The following is a 23,175-nucleotide window of genomic DNA, read 5'->3' on the forward strand; positions in this document are numbered from 1 at the left end:
ACTCTCCGAAAAACACTAACATACAGTGTGAGTGCAGGGACCGTATGGGGCGTACATGACGTTTCAGTGAAGATGCTCAAATACGAAGCACCCTCGTAAGAGGCTGAGGGGCCAGGACGCCCACGCCGAGGAGCCACTGCCATTCAGAGAAATGTGCTCAGGGCTCGGTCACAGCACTGGCTCCTCTCTAACAGACTGGCACTGCACCAAGGGGCTGCGAAGACCCCTCCACTCAGTGTCTGTTCTATCACCTGGCCTGTACGCAGAAGACATTGTGGGTAAGAGCCAGGAGCCGGGGAGTGTGTGACTGAGCCTCAGGTGACTGTCACCAGGTTTGTGAGCTGGGCACATCAAGACACCTGTGCCTCACGAAGACAATGCATAATGATGAGCACGTCCAATGTGGCTTTTCATTTTCCGGGAATGACGGCAAGCCGAATGGGAACAGGACTGCCTATAGAGAAGCACTCGCAAATAACTACCTGAAGTCACCTCGTGCGTCACCGTGCAGATTCACTTCACAATGACTGAACAAACCAGGAAACTTAAAAAATGCAAAATGCAAGAATTCTACACATAAGGTTGCAAAGAAAGTTTGGCCAACTGTTGCTTTTATGGAATCTACCTTGACGCATGTGTTCCGTCCCTAAATCAAACATGACGGGCACTTTTATAAAAAGATTTTTTTTTTAAATTCATTTGAGAGAGAGCTCACGAGCAGGGAGAGAGAGAGAGAAGCAGACCCCCCGCCGAACAGGGAGCCCGACACCGAACTCCATCCAAGGACCCCAAGCTCACAACCAGAGCCGAAGGCAGACATGTAACCGACTGAGCCACCTGTGCTCCATGACATAGGCATATTTCACTGAAGTTTATACGTGAGACTTTTAAAATATATTCATGTATTTTTTTGTTAAATGGGAAAACTTTAACTGTCTTTAGCAGGTATGCTGATACAAAACAAATATCAGCTTGCAACATTTAATGATATACTCTTCTCTGATAAAATATGGATCACTTAAAACTATCGACTTTACTAATAGTTTAATACTACGTATCAGTAAGATATGAAAGTCCCCTGAAGACACACCTGTGAGCAGAAACACAACACTGGGAGGGAGTCCCTGGGAGGCAGTGCACCCGGACCCAGAGAGCGTGAACACATGGAGCCAACACCAGTCTAGATGGAAGGAATGTCCAGCTGCTCCGGCCCAAGATGGGCTCAGCCCCACCTGCTGGCCTCTACAGGTGCATAGCATGTCAGAAGTCGGAAAGATACTGGATATCAACCTTTTGTCTGTACTGTCATTTGCAAATATCTTCTCCCATTCCGTGGGTTGCCTCTTTGTTTTTTTCACTGTTTCCTTTGCTGTGTAGAAGCTTTTGATTTTGATGAAGTCCCAAAAGTTTATTTTCGCTTTTGTTTCCTTTGCCTTTGGAAACATATCTTGAAAGAAGTTGCTGTGGCTGATATCGAAGACAGACAAAAGGTTGATATCCAGGATCTATAATGAACTCCTCAAACTCAACACACATGAAACAGGCAAACATCAAAAAATGGGCAGAAGATATGAACAGACATTTCTCCAATCAAGACATACAAATGGCTAGCAGACACATGAAAAAATGTTCATCATCACTAGCCATTAGGGAGATTCTAATTAAAACCACATTGAGATATCACCTTACACCGGTTATAATGGCCAAAATTAACAAAACAGGAAACAACATGTGTTGGAGAGGATGTGGAGAAAGGGGAACCCTCTTCCACTGTTGGTGGGAATGCAAGTTGGTGCAGCCTCTTTGGAGAACAGTGTGGAGATTCCTCAAGAAATTAAAAATAGAGCTTCCCTATGACCCTGCAATTGCACTCCTAGGTATTTACCCCAAGGATACAGATGGAGTGAAGAGAAGGGCCATGTGTACCCCAATGTTTATAGCAGCAATGGCCACGGTCGCCAAACTATGGAAAGAACCAAGATGCCCTTCAACAGACGAATGGATAAGGAAGATGTGGTCCATATACACTATGGAGTATTAGGTCTCCATCAGAAAGGACGAATACCCAACTTTTGTAGCAACATGGACGGGACTGGAAGAGATTGTGCTGAGTGAAATAAGTCAAGCAGAGAGAGTCCAGTATCATATGGTTTCACTTATTTGTGGAGCATAACAAATAGCATGGAGGACATGGGAAGTTAGAGAGGAGAAGGGAGTTGGGGGAAATTGGAAGGGGAGATGAACCATGAGAGACTATGGACTCTGAAAAACAATCTGAGGGGTTTGAAGTGGCGGGGAGGTGGGAGGTTGGGGTACCAGGTGGTGGGTATTATAGAGGGCACGGATTGCATGGAGCACTGGGTGTGGTGAAAAAATAATGAATACTGTTTTTCTGAAAATAAATAAATTGAAAAAAAAATTAAAAAAAAAAAAAAAAAGAAGTCGGAAAGACAACGGAAGGTGTGCTCCTCATTTCAGAGGACACAAGCCGCCGTGTGGGGTGGGCTAGACGACATGCTGACTGCTGACGGCCATGCACCTGGAGGCTGGGGGCTGTGTGTGGCTGGCAACCCCAGCCAGACAGGTTCTCCAAGAAGCAAGGCAGCCTTCCTCCTGTCCCCCTGGTCATGCCTCATAGCCCGAGCTTGGGGGGACTGCCGAAGAGATGTCACCGAGGCAGTGGTGGGCCGCCCTGTCTCGTGGCCCACCGGCATAGGTTCCCTGGCTGGACTGCCCCCTGCACCTCCCATAGGGCAAGAAGGCGAGTCCCCCTCCCTGGGCTTGGCCATCCTCCAGAAGGGTGTGAGATGGGAAGCAATGACCGAGAGCAGCATCTGAAGGACAGGAGCTCCCCAGAGGGAGCAGGGCCGTCCCTGCTGAAGTCGAAGCGGGCTCCGCGAGCACGGACCCCGGCGCCAAGCCCTGAACATACTCTCTCCAGGAGCCCTTTATCTGGGGACCAGTCCTCTCACACTTATTACATCTCGTTGACATCAAATACCTTGCTATTGCCTGGATGTTAGAAAAAACTTGGAACGTTCAGTAAATATTACAAGGGTCTTAATTTGGCCCTTAAAGTCCTTCTTTTCAGTATTTATTTTCTACATTTCCCAACCACAGACACACTTTTTGTCCTCCTGGGAAAGGGGGTGTGGGCTGCACAGGACTGCCCTGCACATTTTTTTGCAACTTCCTGGGAATCTGTAACTATTTCAAAATAAATTGAAAAAAAAAAAAGAAACCTGACCTGGGACTGAATCAGACCAACGGAACTGCAAACACCGTCTCACCTTCTGTCGCTCAGGAGAGGAAGAGGAACGAGCCTTCTGCTCCCTCGGGGTAACTGGTCACAAGGACGTGTGTACGAAAGACGCAGCCGCTCTCTGGGGCATGCTGGGTGGGCGGGGCCAAGCCAGGCTAAGACACACCCCCAGCAGCAGTGGCCGTGGCCCACCCCACCTCTCGGTGTGCGCACCCCCCCCCAATCACTCCCTGTCACAGGGGAGGTCGGGCACTGTCCTGTCTGCACCGCCCCCCGAGAACTAGTGTCACGTCTCCTGTAACCCCCGAAGCCAAGTCCAACTGTTCTCCTCCGGCTTCCACCACGTGCTGCTCCCATCCACACAGCGACATTTACTGAATGGTGTACTGGAGAGATGCTGCCGAGACAGCAGCACATCCACAAGTGCTCGCCCTCAGAGAGCTGGCCGTAAGGTGGGGGACAGGCAGACGGACCTGCCGCTCGAACATGCTGAGAGGAGGGACACCCCAAGGAAGCCCGTGGGGCCCGTCGCAGCAAGTCTGTGTGCGTTCACAGGCCCGACTCACCCCTTCACCCCCAGAGTCTGGCACAGAGCTGGAACCCGCAGGGGCACACACAAGCAAGAACATTGCCAACCATGTTTTGCGGCGCGCTGCCTCCAGACAGGCACTATGTTAGCACTTGATGGACACGTTTAAAACTTCACCACAACGCTGCGAGATCGGTGTCATCTCGGTAGCAACAGAAACGATTTGCTCAAGACCACAGTGCAAATAAGCAACGGCATCAACATCTGAAATCAGACACGGGCACGCTTCCTTCTGAATCCCGGGGCTTGTTAAAATTCTAAAGTCTGGTTAAACGTAAAGCAACTTAATAAATAAATGTAGCAAGGTGAGAAAGACCTACCATGATACAACCCAACATTAAGAATGCCTACACCATGGGTCTGTGAGCACAAGTTCCCCACAGAGTTGAGCCATCTTACCCCGTGGGAGGAAACGGAATTTTCCTAAATGGCCACAGATAAGTGCTGTGCTGTGTCAAGTGGCATGATTTCTATTAATAATGTAATAATGATCACACCCCACGCCCCGCTCAGGGGACGGTATTTTTCACACAGCTCCAAGGAGCAATGTAGGAGATCGGATCATTTATTTAACAGGCTAGAAAGAAATTGCTCCTCGGGCAGGAGGAAAGCTGGGCACGGAGACAGGAGCGGCGCTGCCTGATCCATTTCAGTCTGGTCCTGGCAACACACCAGCCAACTCTGTGAATCTCAACGTAACTGACCTCTTAAATGGAAGTCAGCTGAGACCTATGTAAAGCCTTGGGGGGCTGTGGGGAAGAGCCACGGAACCCCACCTGCCCTCCTGTGCTTTGCTGTCAAGAACACATCTGCGTCCTCTAGGACCTAACGCGCTTGTACCCTCAGCCCGGTGAGGTGAGCAGGGCCGCGCTGAGTGCTCGGCGGGGCAGGAGGCGGACCTGGGAGAGCCGGCCACCTCCAAGGACATGGCGGGGTAAGGGGCCGAATGAAGAGCCCAGCGCTCCGAGTTCAGAGACCAGCTGGCAGAGACCCCAGTGCACCCCACACTTCCTCCCTGTGGACAGTCGGCTCAGGCTATGGCCACGCTTCCTGACACAATGCCCCCCACAAAGGGTTCTCTGGGCTTTATGGGGCACTGAGCCCCAGACCCAGGACCCTCTAGAATACAGCAGACCCTGAGTAAATAGAATATCCCTCCCTCTCTCTCCCAAAACACTAACATTTGAAAACCACCAGTGAGAAAACCTGCCTACGTCATCAACGTTCATGACAGCAGCAGACACTGAAACCACCCAGGGAGCACAACAGCTTCCCATCCCTGTGCGTTTCGGCTGTAGAGTAGCGTAGGCTCGGTCTGTGCCAGCGACGGTTCTCTTCCGATGTCTGCTTGGCTTCCCTTTGCTCCAAGAGCAGCTGGAGTCTCCGCCCAGGCTCCAGGTACTGGAGGTCACGCAGCTGTGTGTGCTGCAGAGGCCCCGAAGCCATGTCACACGCTGGGAGGAACCGGGTGAACCGCATGCCCTCTCTGGACCTTATTTAGAACGCAAGTGTGTTGAAATAAGCCATCTCTGGGGACACTTGACTTGAAAATGACAGACGCTAACAGTGAAATCTTCATCTGGGAGTAAGATGAAAAACAACACACCGTGTCGCATCAAATTCTATGAAGGGCAAATATTGAAAAACCAAGTGCCCGCGTTAAATGCATGATAATTCTGCTAAGTTCCAGGCCGTGCAATTATATGGGTCTCTAAGGAAAAAAGAGCTTAAATCATTTTTTTTTTAAGTCATGCCTTTTACACCAGAGGCAAGGGAATAAGTGTAGTCTTCGTATTTTGCATCTTCAGATCTGCAGTTATGACGCAGTTAACACCCTAATAAACCCATCCCAGGCTGAAAATATCATAATCCAAAACGCATTTGATACACTAACCTACTGAGCATCACAGCTGAGCCTGGCCTACCTTATATGTGTTCAGAACACTGACATTAGTCCACAGTTCGGCAAAAACATCTCACAGTGCCCATTTGATAACGTCTCACGTAATTTACTGAACACTGCGCTGGAAGTCACAAACAGAAGGGCCGTGTGTGTGCAGAACAGCTCTCAGTCTGCAGGGTACTGACCCTCGTAATCACTGGCTGTCTGGGAGCCCCAGCTCCCCACCACTGCCCAGCATAACAAGCAAGTACCTGCATATCACTGGACCGGGAAAACCAAATTCCAACTTCCAAGAACAGTTTCTACTAAGTTCAGACCACTCTCACACCATTTCAGGGTTGAATAATCCTAAGTCAAACCATTAAATCAAGGACTCCCTACGCTCGTTCAGTCGTTCCGTAAGTTTCCTGTGGCCCTACCACAGCCACGGGTGCCAAGCTTTGAGGCCCCAGGACTGGTAATCAGACTGTGGGCTGCACAGGCCTCAAAATCTGGCCAAGGAAACGGAAACAACAGTTAGCAACCCTCTGCCATTCTTCCCAGGGAATGGCTGGTAAAACCCTACTCATTCTTCAACCATTAAGACACTTTCATCTCCTAGGCTGTATTCCCAGCCTTCTCCAGATAAAGACAAAAACAAAACAAAACAGGTGTTCTCTCCAGTTACATATACATGTACGCATTTGCTACAATCCTGCAACCTCACCTCCGCCAAGATACATAAGGCTTCAACAACTCAAAAGATGTTCTTCCTTCTAGGGCAACCACCTGCTTGGGATTGCCCAGCACCGAGGGCTCTCCCAGGGCAAGGGCATTTCTAAGCTAAAACCTGGGAAGTCCCAGGCACAGCGGGACAGCGACCCTATCCCTGCAAGTCCGTCCCTGCCCTGCTCCCCCTCAGCCTGCAGCCCGCCGCGGTCCAGACTTCTGCTCCTGCTCTACTAGAAACAGGCATAAATGAGGTTGCGCAGCGGTTGGCATCACGATTTTGAGCTTATTCGGTGTTGCTGCGCGTCCCAGTGGCTCACTTTGTTGGAGGAATGTCCCCCCGCACAGGATGCACTGCAGCGTTTACACGTGCCCTGCTGACTGGCACCTGGAGCGGCTTCCAGTTTGGGGTTACTACAGAGAAAGCGGTTACGGAAACTCTTACAGGAGTCTTTCTGTGAAGACAAATGTTGATATTTCTTGAGCAAGGCCCCTGCAAGGTCACTGGGTAGGCAGACATCACACTTGGCGAGAAATGGCCAGACGACACGTGTGCTGTGCTACTCTCCTGTGATTTACAAAGGCTCCTGCCCCTCCACGTTCTTAACGGCACCAGATGTGGTCAGTCTTAAGTTCGGCAGCGCTACCGGGTAGACGGTGGCATCGAATTGTGGTTTTACCACGCACTTCCCCGATGATGAATGATGCGGAGTACTTTCAGGTGAGCGTGGGCCGTCTGTATACCTTCCTTGGTGAGTCTCTGTTCAAATCTTCAGCCCATTGTCTCTTAGGGTTTATTTTTAAGACTTCATTACGTACGTCAGATAGAAGACTTCTGTTGCACACGTGTGTAACACACATTTTCTCCCAGCATGGAGCCTGCCTTTTGATGACGTAAAGTTTTTAATTTCGATAAAATGCATTTAATCAGCTTTCTGTTTTATGGTTAGTAGGTTCTGATCCCATCTGAGAAATCTTTGCACCAAAGTTACCAAGATACTTTGTTACTTTTTCTTTTAAAAGGTTTATAAAGTTTTTTTCATTTAGATCTAGAATCTATCTCAAATGAGTTTTTGTGTGTGATGTGTACTCAGTTCTTCCAGCATGATTTCTTGAAAGATGTTTTCATTCCATAAGAAGTTCTACTCATACCTTCTAAAAGTCAGTTGATCAGGAGTACGTGGCAGTCACAGTTGGTTAAGCACCTGAATCTTGCTTTGGGCTCAGGTCCTGATCTCAGGGTCATGAGATCGAGGCCCATGATGGGCCCCACGCTCAGCATGGAATCTGATCAGGACTCTCCCTCTGCCCCTCCCCTCTGTGCTCTCTCTCAAATAAGTAAGTCTTTAAACAGAGGCATTTGATCGTATATGAGAAAGTCTATTTCTACAGTACCTAGTATGATCTATCAATCCCCTTGTCTATCTAATAGCACTCTCTTAATTACTCTAACTTTATATTAAGTCTTAAAATCATACCCTATACCTTCCAACTTCTTTTTTTGTCAAAAGCTGTGTCTAGTCCATTGGCAGTAGCCTGTTCCATTTTGAAATAATTTCTAAAACAACATGTCAATTGCACTAAAAAAAAAAAAAAATCCTGCTGGGGGGCACCTGGGTGGCTCAGTGGGTTAAGCTTCTGCCTTCAGCTCAGGTCATGGTCTCAGGGTCCTGGGATCGAGTCCCGCATCGGGCTCTCTGCTCAGCGGGAGCCTGCTTCCCCCTCCTCTCTCTGCCTGCCTCTCTGCCTATTTATGATCGCTCTCTCTGTGTCAAATAAATAAATAAAATATTTTTAAAAAAAACCCTGCTGGGATTTTGATTGAAATTGCACTGAATTTATAATCAATTTGGGAAAACTAGTATCTTAGCAAAAATTGATTCTTCCAATCAATAAGCATGGTATACCGCTCCAATTTTTTTAAGTGCTAATTTCCCTGACCTGTGTTTTGTCATTTTCAAGGTAGAGATCATATGTACAAAGATTTAGCCTTATGTGTTATATGTTGCTGCAATATAAATATTTTCAAAATTTCATGTTCAAATTAATTGCTAATACATAAATCTATAATTGGTTTCTGAATATAACATGGCATCATCCTACAATCTGACTAACCTGACTTACTAGTTCTGGTAATCTCTTTGGCATGGTAGATCTCCTGGTAGCTCTACATGTAAATGATCACACGTATCACACAAACAAACAATAACTATTCAGCGTTTCCAATGTTTACAGCGCTCATTCTTTTCTCATCTCGTTGCTCTGATTAGATAGAACTGGCAGAAAAGTAATGACTATACTGGCAAGAGCAAACATACTTACCTTGACTGATGCTAGCCTAGAGAAACAGTGCTAGCCTTCATAATTAAGTACAGAATCAACTATGTAATTTACGGGTTTGTAGACACCCTAGACTAGGTTGCAGAAGTTCTCCAAGCCTTGTTTACAGACAGTTTCTATCAGAATTGTTGAATTTTGTCAGAGGGGTCTTTTCCCATCAGTTGACATCTTATTTCTGGCCTTTATTCTGTTGGTAGAGTAACATCATGGACTGATTTTTCCATGGTCAAAGGACCATGGAATGAAACCTGAATTGCTGGATGAAACCTGAATTGTCCACACCGTGTTCTCTCTTCTACTGCTGGAGCTGACTTACTAGCATTTGGTTCTGGGTTTTTCAGTTATGCACACTGGTCACAGCACTTACTTTCTCACAATGTCTCTCCCTGGATTTGGTTGGCATCAGGGTGAAGAGAGCATCATAAAATGAAAACTGGAAGTATTCCCTCCCTTCCTACTTCTGGAAGAATTTTTGTAGAAATGGTATTACTTATTTCTTAAAAGCTTGATGTATTTCATAGTGAAATCACCTGAGCCTCAAGTTAACGTCAATTAAGACTTTAAACTCTAACTGATATGTGACTACGTCAGGGACTCTATTTCATCTCATGTCAACTTTAGTAATTTTTGTCATTTAACGCATTTTCCATTGGTAAATTTTATTGGAATATGATTTATCATAAAATACTTTTTATTATTCTTTAAATGTGTACATGATCTGTAGGATTCATCCACAGTATTAGTAATAGTGCTTTCTTTTTTAATTCTGATTGTCCTGACTATGGTTTATTAATTTTATTAATCTTCCCAAAGAATCAACTTTTGGTTGCATTGACTTTACATATTTTTTTCATTTTCTATTTCAATGATAACTACTCTGTATTGTGTTTTGAACCATTCAACTTTTCTAACAAAAGCATTTAGCATCCTATAAATAACAGTTAGCTGGGATTATTTACCAGAACTGTGCATGTCTCCTATATTTGTGCTAGTTTCCTGCCTGCTTGTCTATCAAATACTGAGATACGGGGGTCAAAATATTCAGCTGTAATTGTGGCATTTTCCATTTCTCCCTGAGATGTCAGTTTTATTTTGAAGTTATAAGTACATTTGCATTTAGGCTTACATACTCGTGATGACTTGATCCATCTATCAATATACATTACCCTATCTCTTCTTCTCCTTTACTACAAATCTACTTGTTTGATATTCACATACCCACGCCAACTTTCTCATGATTACTGTTTGCGTGGCATATCTTCCCCCCAATCTTTGTGCTTTTCAACTGTATGTAATTTTGAGTTTCTGGTAGGAAACATGTAATTGACTCTAGTCCTTTTTTTAATACAATCTGACAACTTCCACTTTTAAATACAGTCTTCAGTCCATTTACATTTAATATAATTCTTGGTACATTGGATTTAAGTCAACCACATTGCTATCTGTTTCCTATTTGACTGTACATTCCTAATTCTTTACTCCTTTCTTGTCACCTCTTGCCTGGTTTTCTGAGTAAGCATTTTTAGTAACCCATCTTCTGTCTTCTGACTGACGATTCACACTTTATGTGGTTGCTGAAGGGTGTGCAATATGTGCCTTTAACTTATGATATGGCTGAAGCTAGAATGTGGTAATGTACAGCATGTAAGAACTACCATTTCTCCTCTACTCCATTTCCCCTCCATTTCTCTGTGCTATTTCCTGTTGAGTGTTTTACTTCTATATATGATATGCACTACAAAATTAAATGCTCTTATTTTTTCTTTAAATAGTCAACAGTCTCTTAAAGAAATTAAGCAAAGGGAAGAATCTTTGGTATTTATTCACTTGCTATTTCTATTTCTGGGATTCAACATTCCTTAATATAGACCCGTGTTTCCATTTGGTATTATTCCTGCTTGATGAGCTTTTATCAGGCTGATGAAACACAAGGACAAAGCTCTATCCATCTCTTACCCCACTGAATCCTTTATATAGCATGTCAAACATTGGAGGTATTGATATTAAGAATAAATGAGACACTGAAGGTGATGGTTTAAAGGTGCACAGTCTGGTAAGTACTTTATTAGAAGTATAGAAGTACTTCCAGAGAAGGACCAACCCACTCTGTATAGTTATATTCAGGAAAATTTAACAAAAAATGATGACACAGATCATTAATGGCCAACAAACATTTTCCAGAAGGTTAAGTAAAAGAATGATAGTTTAAGAAGAGTTTTAGAAAAGGATGTATGCAAAGGCACATTGTAGGAAACTGTCCTGACATACCGCGGGAGAGTCTCCACTTGATGTTGGGAGAACTGGGGGATAAACAGAACTGGAGCTCCAGAGGAAGGTCTGGGTCAAATTTTTCAGTACCCTCAGTATCACAGTAGCGACCTCAAACTTTATCTCCTAAGCACTGGGAAAGTCTTTAAGCCAGACAGTGAGGTGGAAACATCTGTAATTACAGGTTGATGTGGGAGCAAAACCAGAGTAAGGGTTTAAGAGAAAGATGTGCAATGGAAGGCAGGGGACGATCTGGAGACCTTTCAGAGGCTCAACGCACAGGATCTGGAGAGGACTAGGTTTGGCAGGGGTGGAAAGGAAGGATTAGGAGAAATCCAGTCTCCATCCCAAGAGCAGGAAGACGACCATGCAAGCCAACAGGAAAGGGTTGGCTCAGCAGGTGCGGATTCGGGAGGCAAGCAGCCCTGTGCTAACCACCGGCTCTTGCAAGTGTGTGTCCGCTCCATTCCACGTGGGGCCATTGTTCTCATCTTAAATTGTCACTTAGAGCAGCAGGGGCCATGACGTGCAAGCTGGACATCCAGAGTGGGGAACAAACCCAACTCAGTGACAACTTGTGCTGCTTCCAGGAACTATTTATATGAGCAGCAGCAGCAGGCGGCGCGGGGATGCGAGGGAAGCGTGGCAGGTACATCACAGAGCAGCCCTAACGCGCAGGAAGGGCCGGAGACACTGGAGCAGGAACAGCGTCTGGCAGCAGTCTTGGCCACAGCTCCCCCTGGGCCAAGCGCTTTGATGCTTTATACAACAAATTCAAAACAGAGGCGAGCCTCGGCAAGAAAGGCTATTACTCCACGGACTGAAAAAGTGACAGATGATGAAATGTAATGCTAAAAAGCCCGAGCTAAGCCATTAATTCTTGTGAAGCCGTTCTCCAATGGCTGGGAAGAAAAATAGTCTTTCCTATAAACTAAAACTACACTTCTTATTTGGGGCTGTATCACTTTAAAGGGAGTTTTCTATCAACCTTAACAGGGGCAGCAACACCCGTCTGTCTTACCCTGGGGAGGACAGGAACCACTGGAGAGGAGGAGCTGCCGCCAGTGATGCTCTTTCCCCAGCTGGAGACCAGAGGGGCTGGTCACCGCTGCTGCCTCAACTCTGCTAGGAATAAACAGCACTATCCCATTGCGTCCTGAGCCCGTAGGAAAGGCGCCCCTGGACACGAAGACAGACGAGTACCCCGTGCTAACCAGCACCTGCTGTCCACACGCTGCTGGCCGTGGGCTCGAGCATCTGAGCAGCAGGAATACCCTCCACTGTGTTCGGACCTCATCACTCCCAGCTCAGCCTAAGTCTAAGCTGGAGATGGGAAACTGGCCTTTTCCCACCTTCCAGAAAAACGCCTCTAGGACCTCTGGCCACTTTGGGGTTTGGAGTATATACTCTGTCTGATTTCTCTTCCCTGAAAGAAGATTAGGCCTAGAGAAGTAAGTAGGAGAGAAAACTTCGGTGTAAAAAGGGCTCCCTGGGCAGAAAGCGGCCAGTGCTCCAGATGGCGGGGAGCTCCACGCACGGAGATGCCGAGATGCTGGACAACCTGGAGGGGCCCAGTTTTACTGGGATGCCAGCAGTGAGACAGAAAAAGACGTAGGACTCCCCCAGGAGTGCCCGGAACATGGGGCTAGCTGCCGAACCCCCTACCAACAGGAGACTGAACCGGAAAGAAGCCAGGGCGGCTCAGGGCAATGCGTGGGGAACGCGCCCCATACAACGACAAGCACAGGCCGCACGCTGCAGCCCTACCATCACCGTGAGGCCATCTGAGAAGGCGGAGAGCCCAACCACTCACAGGCACTTCTGTGTGACGCCTGCTTTCCTCACGCAGAACCCACTGCCAGGACGGCTGAGCAACGGGGCGCGATGGTTTGGATTTGACTAGCGCCGGCACCGAGATCAACAGAGGCCAGAACTCCAGAGGCAGTACTGCCAGAGGCTACAGAAAGGCCGATGGAGCCGAGCTCCGTTTACCTGGTTGCCGGCAGAGTGCTGACTCGGGTGAAGAAAACAGACGGCTCGGCCTCCACGTGCAGCCCCAGGGAGAGGTTCCTGTAATATCCTTCCACGTGGCCCGGCCCTCCAGAGTACTTGAAATTCAGGATAGCTTCCAGGGTCTAAAATGATGGAAAAAAGATGATACGTTAACAATCAGATCAGCGTTCTCCCAGGAGGCAGGCTTCACTTCAGTAAGGCTGGGGAGAACCTGCTGGGCCGCTCTGCTAGCCGGCGCCCGTGCCGTCCTCCCGATGGCCCCGTGTCTACGCTAACATGTCCCAGACACACAAATGGAAAGGGCTCTCCAAGTCTTCTGCGGTGCATAGAGCATCTGAGAGAGAAAAACACCCGCCCGTCAGCGTCCCTTAAACATGAGGGGGGTGCGGGAGGGGGCGCTTGTCTCTGAGCGGTAGAGTATGGCTCCCAGGCCAACAGTCAGTAAAGCCGACAAGCTACAAACCCGTGAAACTTCCTTGAACCCTGCAAGAGATGGGGTCATGGGGCAACCACGGAGCCAAAAGACCAAGGAGGTACAAGGCCCTTCTAGAAGGGAAGGGCAGGGACACCTGGTGAGCAAGCGTAGAGCCTGCCACCATATGGGCCGGCTCAAGGGTAACGAATTGCTCGAGGCTGAGTGAAGGCTCTCCTAATGGCTAAGACCTCGTGGGAGCCCAGACAAGAACAAGTTCCCACCCCTGCAGGCTCTTCGCCGTGGGCCTCCCTGGGCAGAGACACGGAGGACGGGCCAGGGTGCAGGAGAACGGAGGAGCCCCGCAGTAGCCCAGGCACAGAGGAAGGGGGTGAGCGGCCACTAAAGGAAGATTAAGAAACCAAAACCCAGCCCCAGCCCCACACTCCCCTCTCATCCCCAATCAGACCCCTCTTTCTCCTTCGAGGCGAAACCCTAAGCTTCTGGAGGACGAGCCGCCAATGCCGAGGCAGAGATAAATACCCGTTCTAGCGGGGCGAAGGGCTGGAGCTCGAGAGAGCCAGAATCCCACCCCAGCGCTGTTGGGGGTCTCCCACCACTGAGCCGGGCTGGAAAACCCATTCAGCCACGGATGAATATCGCCGCCAGATATTCGGTGGAGACGGCCGCTATGTGCGGGAGGGGCAGGGGCGCCAACGGAGCCGACCCGGCGGACCCAGGCGCCCAGTGCGGGACGAGGACAGCAGGGAGGCCTGTCTGCTCCCGCCACCGGTACCAGCGGGGAAGGAGCAAAGGTGTGGAAAGAGCCCACTGGGGGTGCCGGCCTGCAGGGGGGCAGAGGATGCGGGCGGTCCGTGCTGGGAAAACGCCTGGCACTCGGCAGCCCCTACTTTGCTCCCCCACTCCCCCATACAAGACAACACCCGAGGAATTCTGGAGCCTGTGGTGCACCCACGTAACTATAGCAACCAGAATCTCAATCCCAGCTCAACTGCATGCCAGAGTGATTCTGCCTTCCACAGCGAGCCCCCAACACAGGCATCAGGAAAGTCTGCCCAGGAGCCGCATGTGGCCCGCAGCCGGTCTTACGGGCCTGGGAGCACTTTTTAGAGCTTGCAAAGGTTGCAAAGCAACAGCAATGCCAAATAAACGGACGACATGGACCATTTGTGGCCAGCAAAACTGAGTATTCCCCATCTGGTTCTCTCTGTCAAAAGCTTCCTGGTAAACTGTAAGGAGAAAACAAGCCGACCTTCATGACCGCGGATTAGGGAGCACTGGCGGCAAGAGACGAGAGGCAGAGTCACGGCAATCCAGAGCAGGCAGACCTCCCGGAGGACCAGGAGAACGCCCACTGCCGCGGCCGAGCCGTGGGCAAGGGCATGAGAAAGTAGCGTGTCTGGCCCTCAGCTGAGCACGGACGACGCTCGTGGAAGTCAGAGCACACAGAGCCCAGAGAAACGGGGGCGGCACGGACGACGGCCAGCCAGGGCTGCAAAGCCACGTGCTCCCGGTAAGGCGTGCGTATCCCATCACCTGGGAAGAGCAAAGGGAAGCCAAGCTTCCAGAAGGATAGGAGGAGGAGCTACCTGCCTTCCGCTGCAGGTTCAAGAGCCTATTCCCATAAACCTTCCTGGTAAGACGATGTTTGGCCTTTGGTCTGTGCTTTCATTGACCTATTTCTTCCTCCCAGAGGAGAAGCAGCCCCAGCTACAGACTTTTTTAAAATGAAGAACACACCCTCTATGGGCCTGCCATCAGTGACGGGGCACCCGAGGGAGGACAGCAACCCTCCCGAGAGACTGCAGAGACTTGCGGGGCAGCACGGAGCGTGTGCGGGGCGCGGGTGCGGGCAGCGGGTGTGGGGGTTAGGCTCAGGGCAGCCCTCTGGCTCCCCGAGATCCTGGCCATGCCTCCCCTCCGCGCCCAGCCCACGGCCCCACTGTGACACGGGGACAATAAGGAACACCCAGCTCAGCGCAGATCTGATGAGAAAATGTAGCAGCAGAGCAAAGAGACTCAACTCCGAGACATCCTTTCTCCCGCTGGAGCCTCGCCGTCTCACACCCGGACACAACATGGCTTAAAATGGGAAGAAACCGGAAGTGGATTTTAGGGCTATTCCTCCCCCCTCCCCATTTTCTATCACCATTATATGTATATATAATAAAAAGGGCCCTTTCGACCACTGCCAAGCATACAGCTGTGTGGCATGCACACCCACACAGCTGGGCAACCATCACTGCTCTCCATCTGCAGGCAGAATTTTTCCTCATTTTCCCAAACCCAAACTCCATCCCCAAGAAACGCTAACCTGCCCCCACCCCCATCCTCCCCTAGGCCTGGATACCGCCACGCTCTGTGCCTACGAATGAGAGGACTCTCGGAACCTCATGTAAAAAGTGTCCTAGCTTTTGTCCTTTTGGGACTGGTTTGTTTCTATCAGTTTCATGTCTTCAAGGGTCGCACGTGGTGTAACGGGTGTCAGAAGGTCTGTTTTTAAAGCTGGAGAACACGCCCCGGCCCATACAGGCCACATCGTGTTTACGGATCTGCTGAGGGACACCTGGGTTTCTCTGACCCTTCAGCTGCCGTGGACGACACGGCCACGAACACGGGGAGACAGCGGTCCTGAGATGCACTCTCGGCCCTCTGCGTCCTCACTTATGTACATACATTTAATCGTCGTGGGGATCACTGTGCCGTTTTCCACGGCTGCTACATCTTCTGTCCCCACCGACAGTGCCTACGGGTTCTAGTTTCTCCGATCCTTGTCAACATCTGTTATTTTCTGTCTCTTAGGTTTTTTTTTGTAAGAACTCTCCTAAGGGGTGTGAAGTGGGATCTCTTTTTGGTTTTGAGGCACATTTTCCTAATGACTAGTGATACCAAGCATCTTCTCACGCGCTGATGGGCCCTTTGTTATTGGCTTTGGAGAAACGTCCGCTCAAGGACATTTTAAAAGCTGTCATTTTAAAAGCACACTTCCCACCCCTCTTCTTCAAGGTGTCTTTCACACCTAGAGGTTTACAGGTGCCCTTCAACTTCTGTACCACCAGGAAGGCCTCCACTGATTCTCTCCACCCACATAAACATGAAATAAATCCATGTCTTATACAAGAGGATGCCTACACTTCCTCACTTAAAAGGCTCAAGAAAATACAGAATATTTTTTAATACCCAAAGATCATATTTTGGACTCACCCAAATCCCAAATCCTTTCTCGGTAGCAGAAAGTACTGCTCTATCAACCCAAAAGGATTGCTGGCTTCTTGTGAATGTTTCTTATGCTTTTTGAAAAATCCCTCATCATCAGCAAATGACAAGACCCCCGTACACACACATCCCAATAAGCCAATAAGCCTTTCTTTTTAATTTTTATTTGTTTACTTATTTGAGAGAGAGCAAGAGAGAGAGCACGCACAAGTCAGGGGAGAGGGAGCAGGAGAAGCAGACTCCCCCACCCTGAGTAGGGAGTCCGACGCTGGGCTGGATCCTAAAACCCCAGGACCCTGACCTGAAGGCAGGTCAGGTGCCCCCAGGACCGCCCCCAAGAAGCTTTCCTGTAACAGCTTCCTGAATACAACTGATTTCTATTTGTTTGGTCTATTTTTTTCATTCATCCTTTCAGACACTTCTGGGTACTCTCTGAGCGCCAGGTTCTGTGCTTAAAATGAGACGAGTCGGGTGTGGTCCCGGGTCTCAGAAAGCTCAGTAAACATGGAGAGAGCTAACAGATGCCTGAACTAAGTCACTAACCCAGAAAGCCCACCCAACAAACAACATATACATGGTAGTTTTCACAGATTGCAGGCATGGTGGTCAGGGAAACAAACATTCTGAGTAACGGCCCTGAAATGCTCAACTCCATGAAGTACACAAATGTCACACGGACTTTGTTTTTATTTAAGGTAAACTTAAGCGTCACATCCAGGGAGTGATGTAGTAGAAATCACCTAGGAAGGCAGCAAAAAATTCATGGGGATACACAAGCATTATAAAACAAAGAAGAAATAGTCTGTGTTTCTATTTTCTTTCTAGGTCTTTTGCTCTGTAAAGAACCAAGAAAAAGACAGGATTACAGGGAAGATAATTTATAAATATCAAGCAAATTAAAGATTTTGTATAATTGTTGAGTATTACTGCCTTTCTTCCTTCCTTAAAAAAAAAAACAAAAAACACTCCTTGGCAATATAAAATTAGAATATTTTAATAAAACCAGAAAGTGGGTTGGTAAGGTAAAAGACACAGGATGCTCCAACTTTTTTTTCAATCACAAAATAATGAGAAGCAATGTGTTACTGTACCCTAAGACTTTCCCTTCTCAGAGTATGCTGTGGTCCTTACCTGGAAAAAATACTATTTGAGAAATCAGTAACGGGTAAGAAGCTAAAGAAAAAAATTTTCTGGGCATACAACTTATTATGTGAGCTAAAATAAAAGGTCTTTCAGTGGCTACCTTTTATTGAGCACCTACTAGGTACCAAATACCATGATAAGTCTATTCACACTGGCGCCAACGTACTTGAGAGTCCTACAAGGAAAGTCCTGTTTGCATAGGCAAGGCTCGGGACTATTAGGAGAAGAGCCGGGGCCACATGCCCAGAAAGCAGCATATCAGGGATTTAAATGCAGAGCCACATGGCTACGCAGCCTGCTCTCTTGCCATTTTTGCACACTGCTCTGAAGAGCATCCATGCATCCATCTACCCGCTCACCCCCTGACCCTAAGCAAACGTCTACTCTGTGTAAAGGAAGATGGCAGAAGGTACTACACCACCTACGGGAACTCAAGTTGAGCTCAAGACACAAGCCTGGGGACATCTTTAGATAAACTGCTCTATGGTATAGAGCAGTATCCTAGGGAATATGGAGATACCGAAGACTATCACATCTGGAAGGCCAGGAGTTGGGTAAGAAGGAAGGACATTTCAGAAGAAAGGCAAAATTAGGAATTACTAAATTGAAAGTGGATAGAGAAAAACAAAGTCTAATTCTTGAAAATATCAGTAAATGTCACCAACCTTTAAGTTAGACTGATCGAAAAAAAGAAATTACCAATATTGAAAATGAATGCCAGCTGTGATTCTATACACATTAAAAGGATAATAAAATAGTGCAAACAATTTAGTGCCAATAGAGTCAACTTAAATAAACACATTACCAAATGCAACCAGGACGAAATAGAAAACCTGAGCACCTCATGTCCACTGCTGACAACGGACTCACAACTGAAAACTGCCCTCTGCTAAAGGAAGCCCAAGGCTAGGTGGTTTTCCCGCTGAATTCTACAAAACCCCGGGTTAGAGACAATACCAGTTTTATACAAGCACCTTCAGAAGATAAAGGAAATCTCCCCCTTCTTTTGATGAGGGAAGTCTTACCCAAATACTAAAATAACACAGAGTTTTCATGGAAAGAAAACCACAGATCTATATTCATCAAGAATTTAGATGTAAAAATTTTAAGTTCAGTAATAGATACGATGAAAAACACATCATGATCCCGTAACTTTATCTCAACAATGCCAGGTTGGTATAACACCAGAAAATCCATTCATGTCATTCATCTTATTAAGAGACTACTACCAGACAAGAAAGGAAAGCCCTATGATCATCTCAATAGCATCAGAAAACAGAACTGACAAAATTAAAAACCAACTTGAGATTTTTTTTTAAATCTCCACAAACTAGGCATAGAAAGATCCTCAACCTACAAATTGCGCCATGAAAAACTTCTGCAGTTTAAATCCACATCTCATGGTAAACTAGATTAAGGCAAGGGCATGGCTGTCATTATTCTTGTTAACATTGTACTTGAGATCCTAGCAAGTTCAATAAAGTAAGAAAAGGAAATTAAAGACATACATGTCAGGAAGGAAGTAAAAACTATCTGCTCACAGACAACACCACCATGTACCAAAACAAAACAAAAAAATCTTATAAGGAATCTACTAGAACGCTCAGAAATTGCTGGTGGGAACCGAAGATAGCACAGTCACTTTAGAAAACAACTAGTCAGAATTCCTTACAGACTTAAAGAACTAACATATTATTCAGCAGTAAAACTCTTACCAAGAAAAATAAAAACACATATCCACACGAAGGCATGTATGTAAATACCTATGGAAATTTTATTCATAATAATCCCAAACTGGAAGTATCCTCAATGTCCAAGAAGAGGCAGGTGACCAGATTAATCATAGTGCATCCGTAAACTGGAATGCGACTCCGCAAGAAGATGGAACCAAGTCCCGACACTCACACCATGCGAGATCTCAGAGACATTACCCCGAGTAAAGAGTGTCTGCTGTGCCATATGCTGGCACGTGCAGGAGATGCTGGGAAAGGTTAGTCTGCAGGGACAAAAAGCAGATCAGCAGATGCCTGGGGTTGGGGGCAAGTAAGGATCAGCTATGACAGGGTCCGGGAAACTTCCAGGGGGAGCGGGAGTGCTCTACATCATGAAGGTGTTGGTGGTGATGGTTACAGGGGATATGCTTCTGTCCAAACTTGCCAAGCCGCACAGTGAGTGTGGCTGCACTTTGCAGAAAACGATTTGCACTCGAAGCTGATTTCTGACCACTCAACAGCACACAAGCACTTGCAAACAGTTAAAGACTGCAAGTGAGAGAGTGGGCCACACCGATGTGGGACTGCTCGCGTCTCCGTACAAACGTGCTGCGCCAGGATTCCCGGGTTCTACAGTAAAAATGGTTGAGTGAAGTTATGGTTTACTGCAATTAAAACGTCACAAGATCCTGGAAAAGTCATACGCCTCTTCCAGGTCCCCATATCCTCGGCTGTACAATCAGAGTTGTGCCACATACTACGTAAGGTTCTCACCAGTTCCTAAATGAACTATTATCGTTTCTCTGTATTACTAATGTCTCATGATTCTAACCTAAATAAGGCTCTTGCCAGAGAGAAAGCATCACCCTTGTACACTATCCTAATTTATATGTCTAAGATACAGATCTCTAATTTTTAAAGACCTTAATTGGACCTGTCACCACAGATTTCCTTCTGCTCTATTTCTGAGATAGGACGTAAGATTAATAGCTGTGATATGATCCACTTAATAAGTCAAACACTCAGGACCAGAGGTCCCAGCTGGGGCTCATTCCCAAGAGACCAGCCCTGTGGTTTACTTAAGGTCAATGAAACATACAAATGAAAGCCATACCATTACTTTCCAGTTAATTAGCACTTTCAGCCAAAGTCTTTCTTCAGTGTTAATTATGCCTTAAAGATGCCAAGTGACTACAAATTAAACCGTACGTCCACGATAACGCGGGAATGGGTTAGAGCAACACCAGCTATGGAAACGGTGGTACTCGACGGCCACAGGAGCCCCTCAGTGGCTGAGAAGGGCTGGGACACCAGGTTCGCGTGGAGGGGGCCGTTAAAGACCAAGTCAGAAATCTGATTTTGGGTAAAGAAAGCACCGTTTTCATATCTGTTTTTGTGAAGTGTTAGTTGGTAGCACTTGACCTTTTTTTAAAAAGTGTCCTATCAGTCCTTTTTCTTCCAGACTTACAGGTTTTATATTTTATTTATATATTAAGGGAATCACTCATTGCCTGGGATATAAACTGCAAATATTTTTCACAGTTGCACACTGTCTCTGGTGCTGTTTTTTATCAAACTGTTTTAGAATTCTGTCAGCCTCTTTCATATAAATATATAGATAAATATAAGATAATGGCCGCAAGGGTCCTCCTCTGTTTAGTTCCTCTTCTTCCCCTACTAACAGTAGTTTGTGTGGAAATGCACTGGAGAACTGGTCAGTACCTCACTCCTCACTAAATTCACACGCACGAGCGCGGCGCCCACCCATCATCTTCTAACGTCATCATTCATTTCATATTTATTAGATGCCAATCTACTGTAAGAGATTTTTCTTCCCCACTTACATGGTTAATATCCGGATGGATTAATGGCTTCTTGTTTCATCCAGTGGGTTACAATCTGTTACTGCCATGACTCTGCTGACGCGTGACTACCCCAGGCCTGGCATCCGTCTGGGCTGGCTGCTGTGCCCTGCGACATGCCCTCCCGGATCTCTAAGCAACCCCTACTTTACAGAACAAAAGGATGTCCTGGGATCATCCTCTATTTTCCCTGCCCTGGAAACCAGCCATTTCTTTGGAGAAGATCAGATCATTGTGGGAGGCAATGGTAACAAGAATCGGCTCCTAGATGGGCTCATTGCTACTAAGACGCTCTTGCTCTGAGGCTTTCTCAGTGGACAAGTGTGAGGTGCGTGCATATGCCTGTCCCTACGTGTGCACATGCACGCACGTGGACGCCTAGCTCCGGATCTATTTTTATATAGACACCGGTGTGTGTGTATGGATGACGATAACAAAAGTTCCACAGACTGGGAGTTTATGGTGAAACCTCAAGTTCCAAACTTAGGCCAGATTCATCTGAACTCCCCCGCCCCCGTGCACATGCGTAACAACCCTCCCTGGCCGTGGGACCTGGGGGCCCGCCATCTTCAGTGTGTGTGCTCAACGGCTCACCCGTACGCTGTCCTAACTGCTCATGCACACTAGGGCAAAGAGCACATCTACCAGCTCGGGTCCCACGCTTGCCAGACTTCCTTACTGATGTAAGGTGCACCTGATGTACATGGAAAGTGTACAGCCAAGTGCACAGTTGAATTTTGATAAACATATTCCTCTTATAACTGCCAGCCTGATAAAGATACAGAAACTTCCACCAACCAGGGCAACTGTGCCCCTTCTAATCCAAGACAGACACTCTCATGGGCAACCATCTTCCTGAAAATTGTTTACCATGGGTTAGATTTGCTCTCCCTTGGATTTCACATAAATAGAGCCACATAGCGTGTTCTCTTTTATAGTGGCTTCCGTTGTGTGACGTGTCTTCCGGCCTCATCCGTGTCAGCGTACAAACGGACACAGACAATGGCAGCTGCAAGCATGGACTTTTCCCTGTTCAGCAGCTCCGTTGTACAAATGCACCGCAATCTGCGTATCCACTCTCCAGGTCATAGGCATTGGAGTTATTCTCAACTGGAGAATAACAAAAATCAAGCTACTATTAAAAAAAATTCTCGTATAAGTTTTTTGTGGGTATGTATTTTCATTTCTCTTGGATCAACACTTAGGAGTAAAACTGCTGGGTCATTAGGTCAGCTGTAGATTGTGTTTAATAAAATCTGCAGTTTTCCCAATTAGGTGGACCATTTTACACCCCAGCTAACAACATAAGAGAGTTCCAGTTGCTCTATACCCTTGCCAGCATTCGGTGTTGTCAGTTTTTCCAAATCATGACTATTCTGGTGCAGCTCTTTCGGATATGAATTGTTTCCAGCTGGCTAGGTCTCAGGCATGTCTGGGTTGACAGTGGTGCGTGTGCAGAACACCTCCAGCCAATGATCCACCCGGCATGCGAGGACACGGACCTGTGACCCTGGTCACCGCTGGGGGACCAGCTGCAAAAGAAGGAGGAGGAGGAGGAAGGAGAGGAAGAGGAAGAGGAAGAGGAAGAAAGGGAAAGGGAAGGAGGAGGAGGAGGAGAGGAAGAACACACAGCAACTGATTCAAGAGAGAGGCGGCCGTGCTTATTCGAAAACACCCAGCATCAGGCACACCAGTGGCCTTGGGAAAGTGAAGCGGAAGCACTAAG

General features: G+C 47.3%; 1 protein-coding gene across 3 annotated transcripts in view; it reads right to left on the reverse strand.

Moving 5' to 3' along the window:
• The window catches only part of TRAPPC9 (trafficking protein particle complex subunit 9), a 487,526-nt gene that overhangs the window by 163,506 nt on the left and 300,845 nt on the right, over window positions 1-23,175 (reverse strand). For all 3 annotated transcript variants that reach the window (XM_045078162.1, XM_045078161.1, XM_045078160.1), the window contains one exon: window positions 13,063-13,205. In XM_045078162.1, coding sequence (XP_044934097.1) covers window positions 13,063-13,205 — 143 coding nt within the window. The remainder of the gene's footprint in view (window positions 1-13,062; window positions 13,206-23,175) is intronic.

The sequence above is a fragment of the Mustela putorius genome, unplaced genomic scaffold (assembly GCF_011764305.1).
Source record: "Mustela putorius furo isolate JIRA1106 unplaced genomic scaffold, ASM1176430v1.1 tig00000228_pilon_pilon_pilon, whole genome shotgun sequence".
In the NCBI taxonomy this organism is placed as follows: Eukaryota; Metazoa; Chordata; class Mammalia; order Carnivora; family Mustelidae; genus Mustela; species Mustela putorius.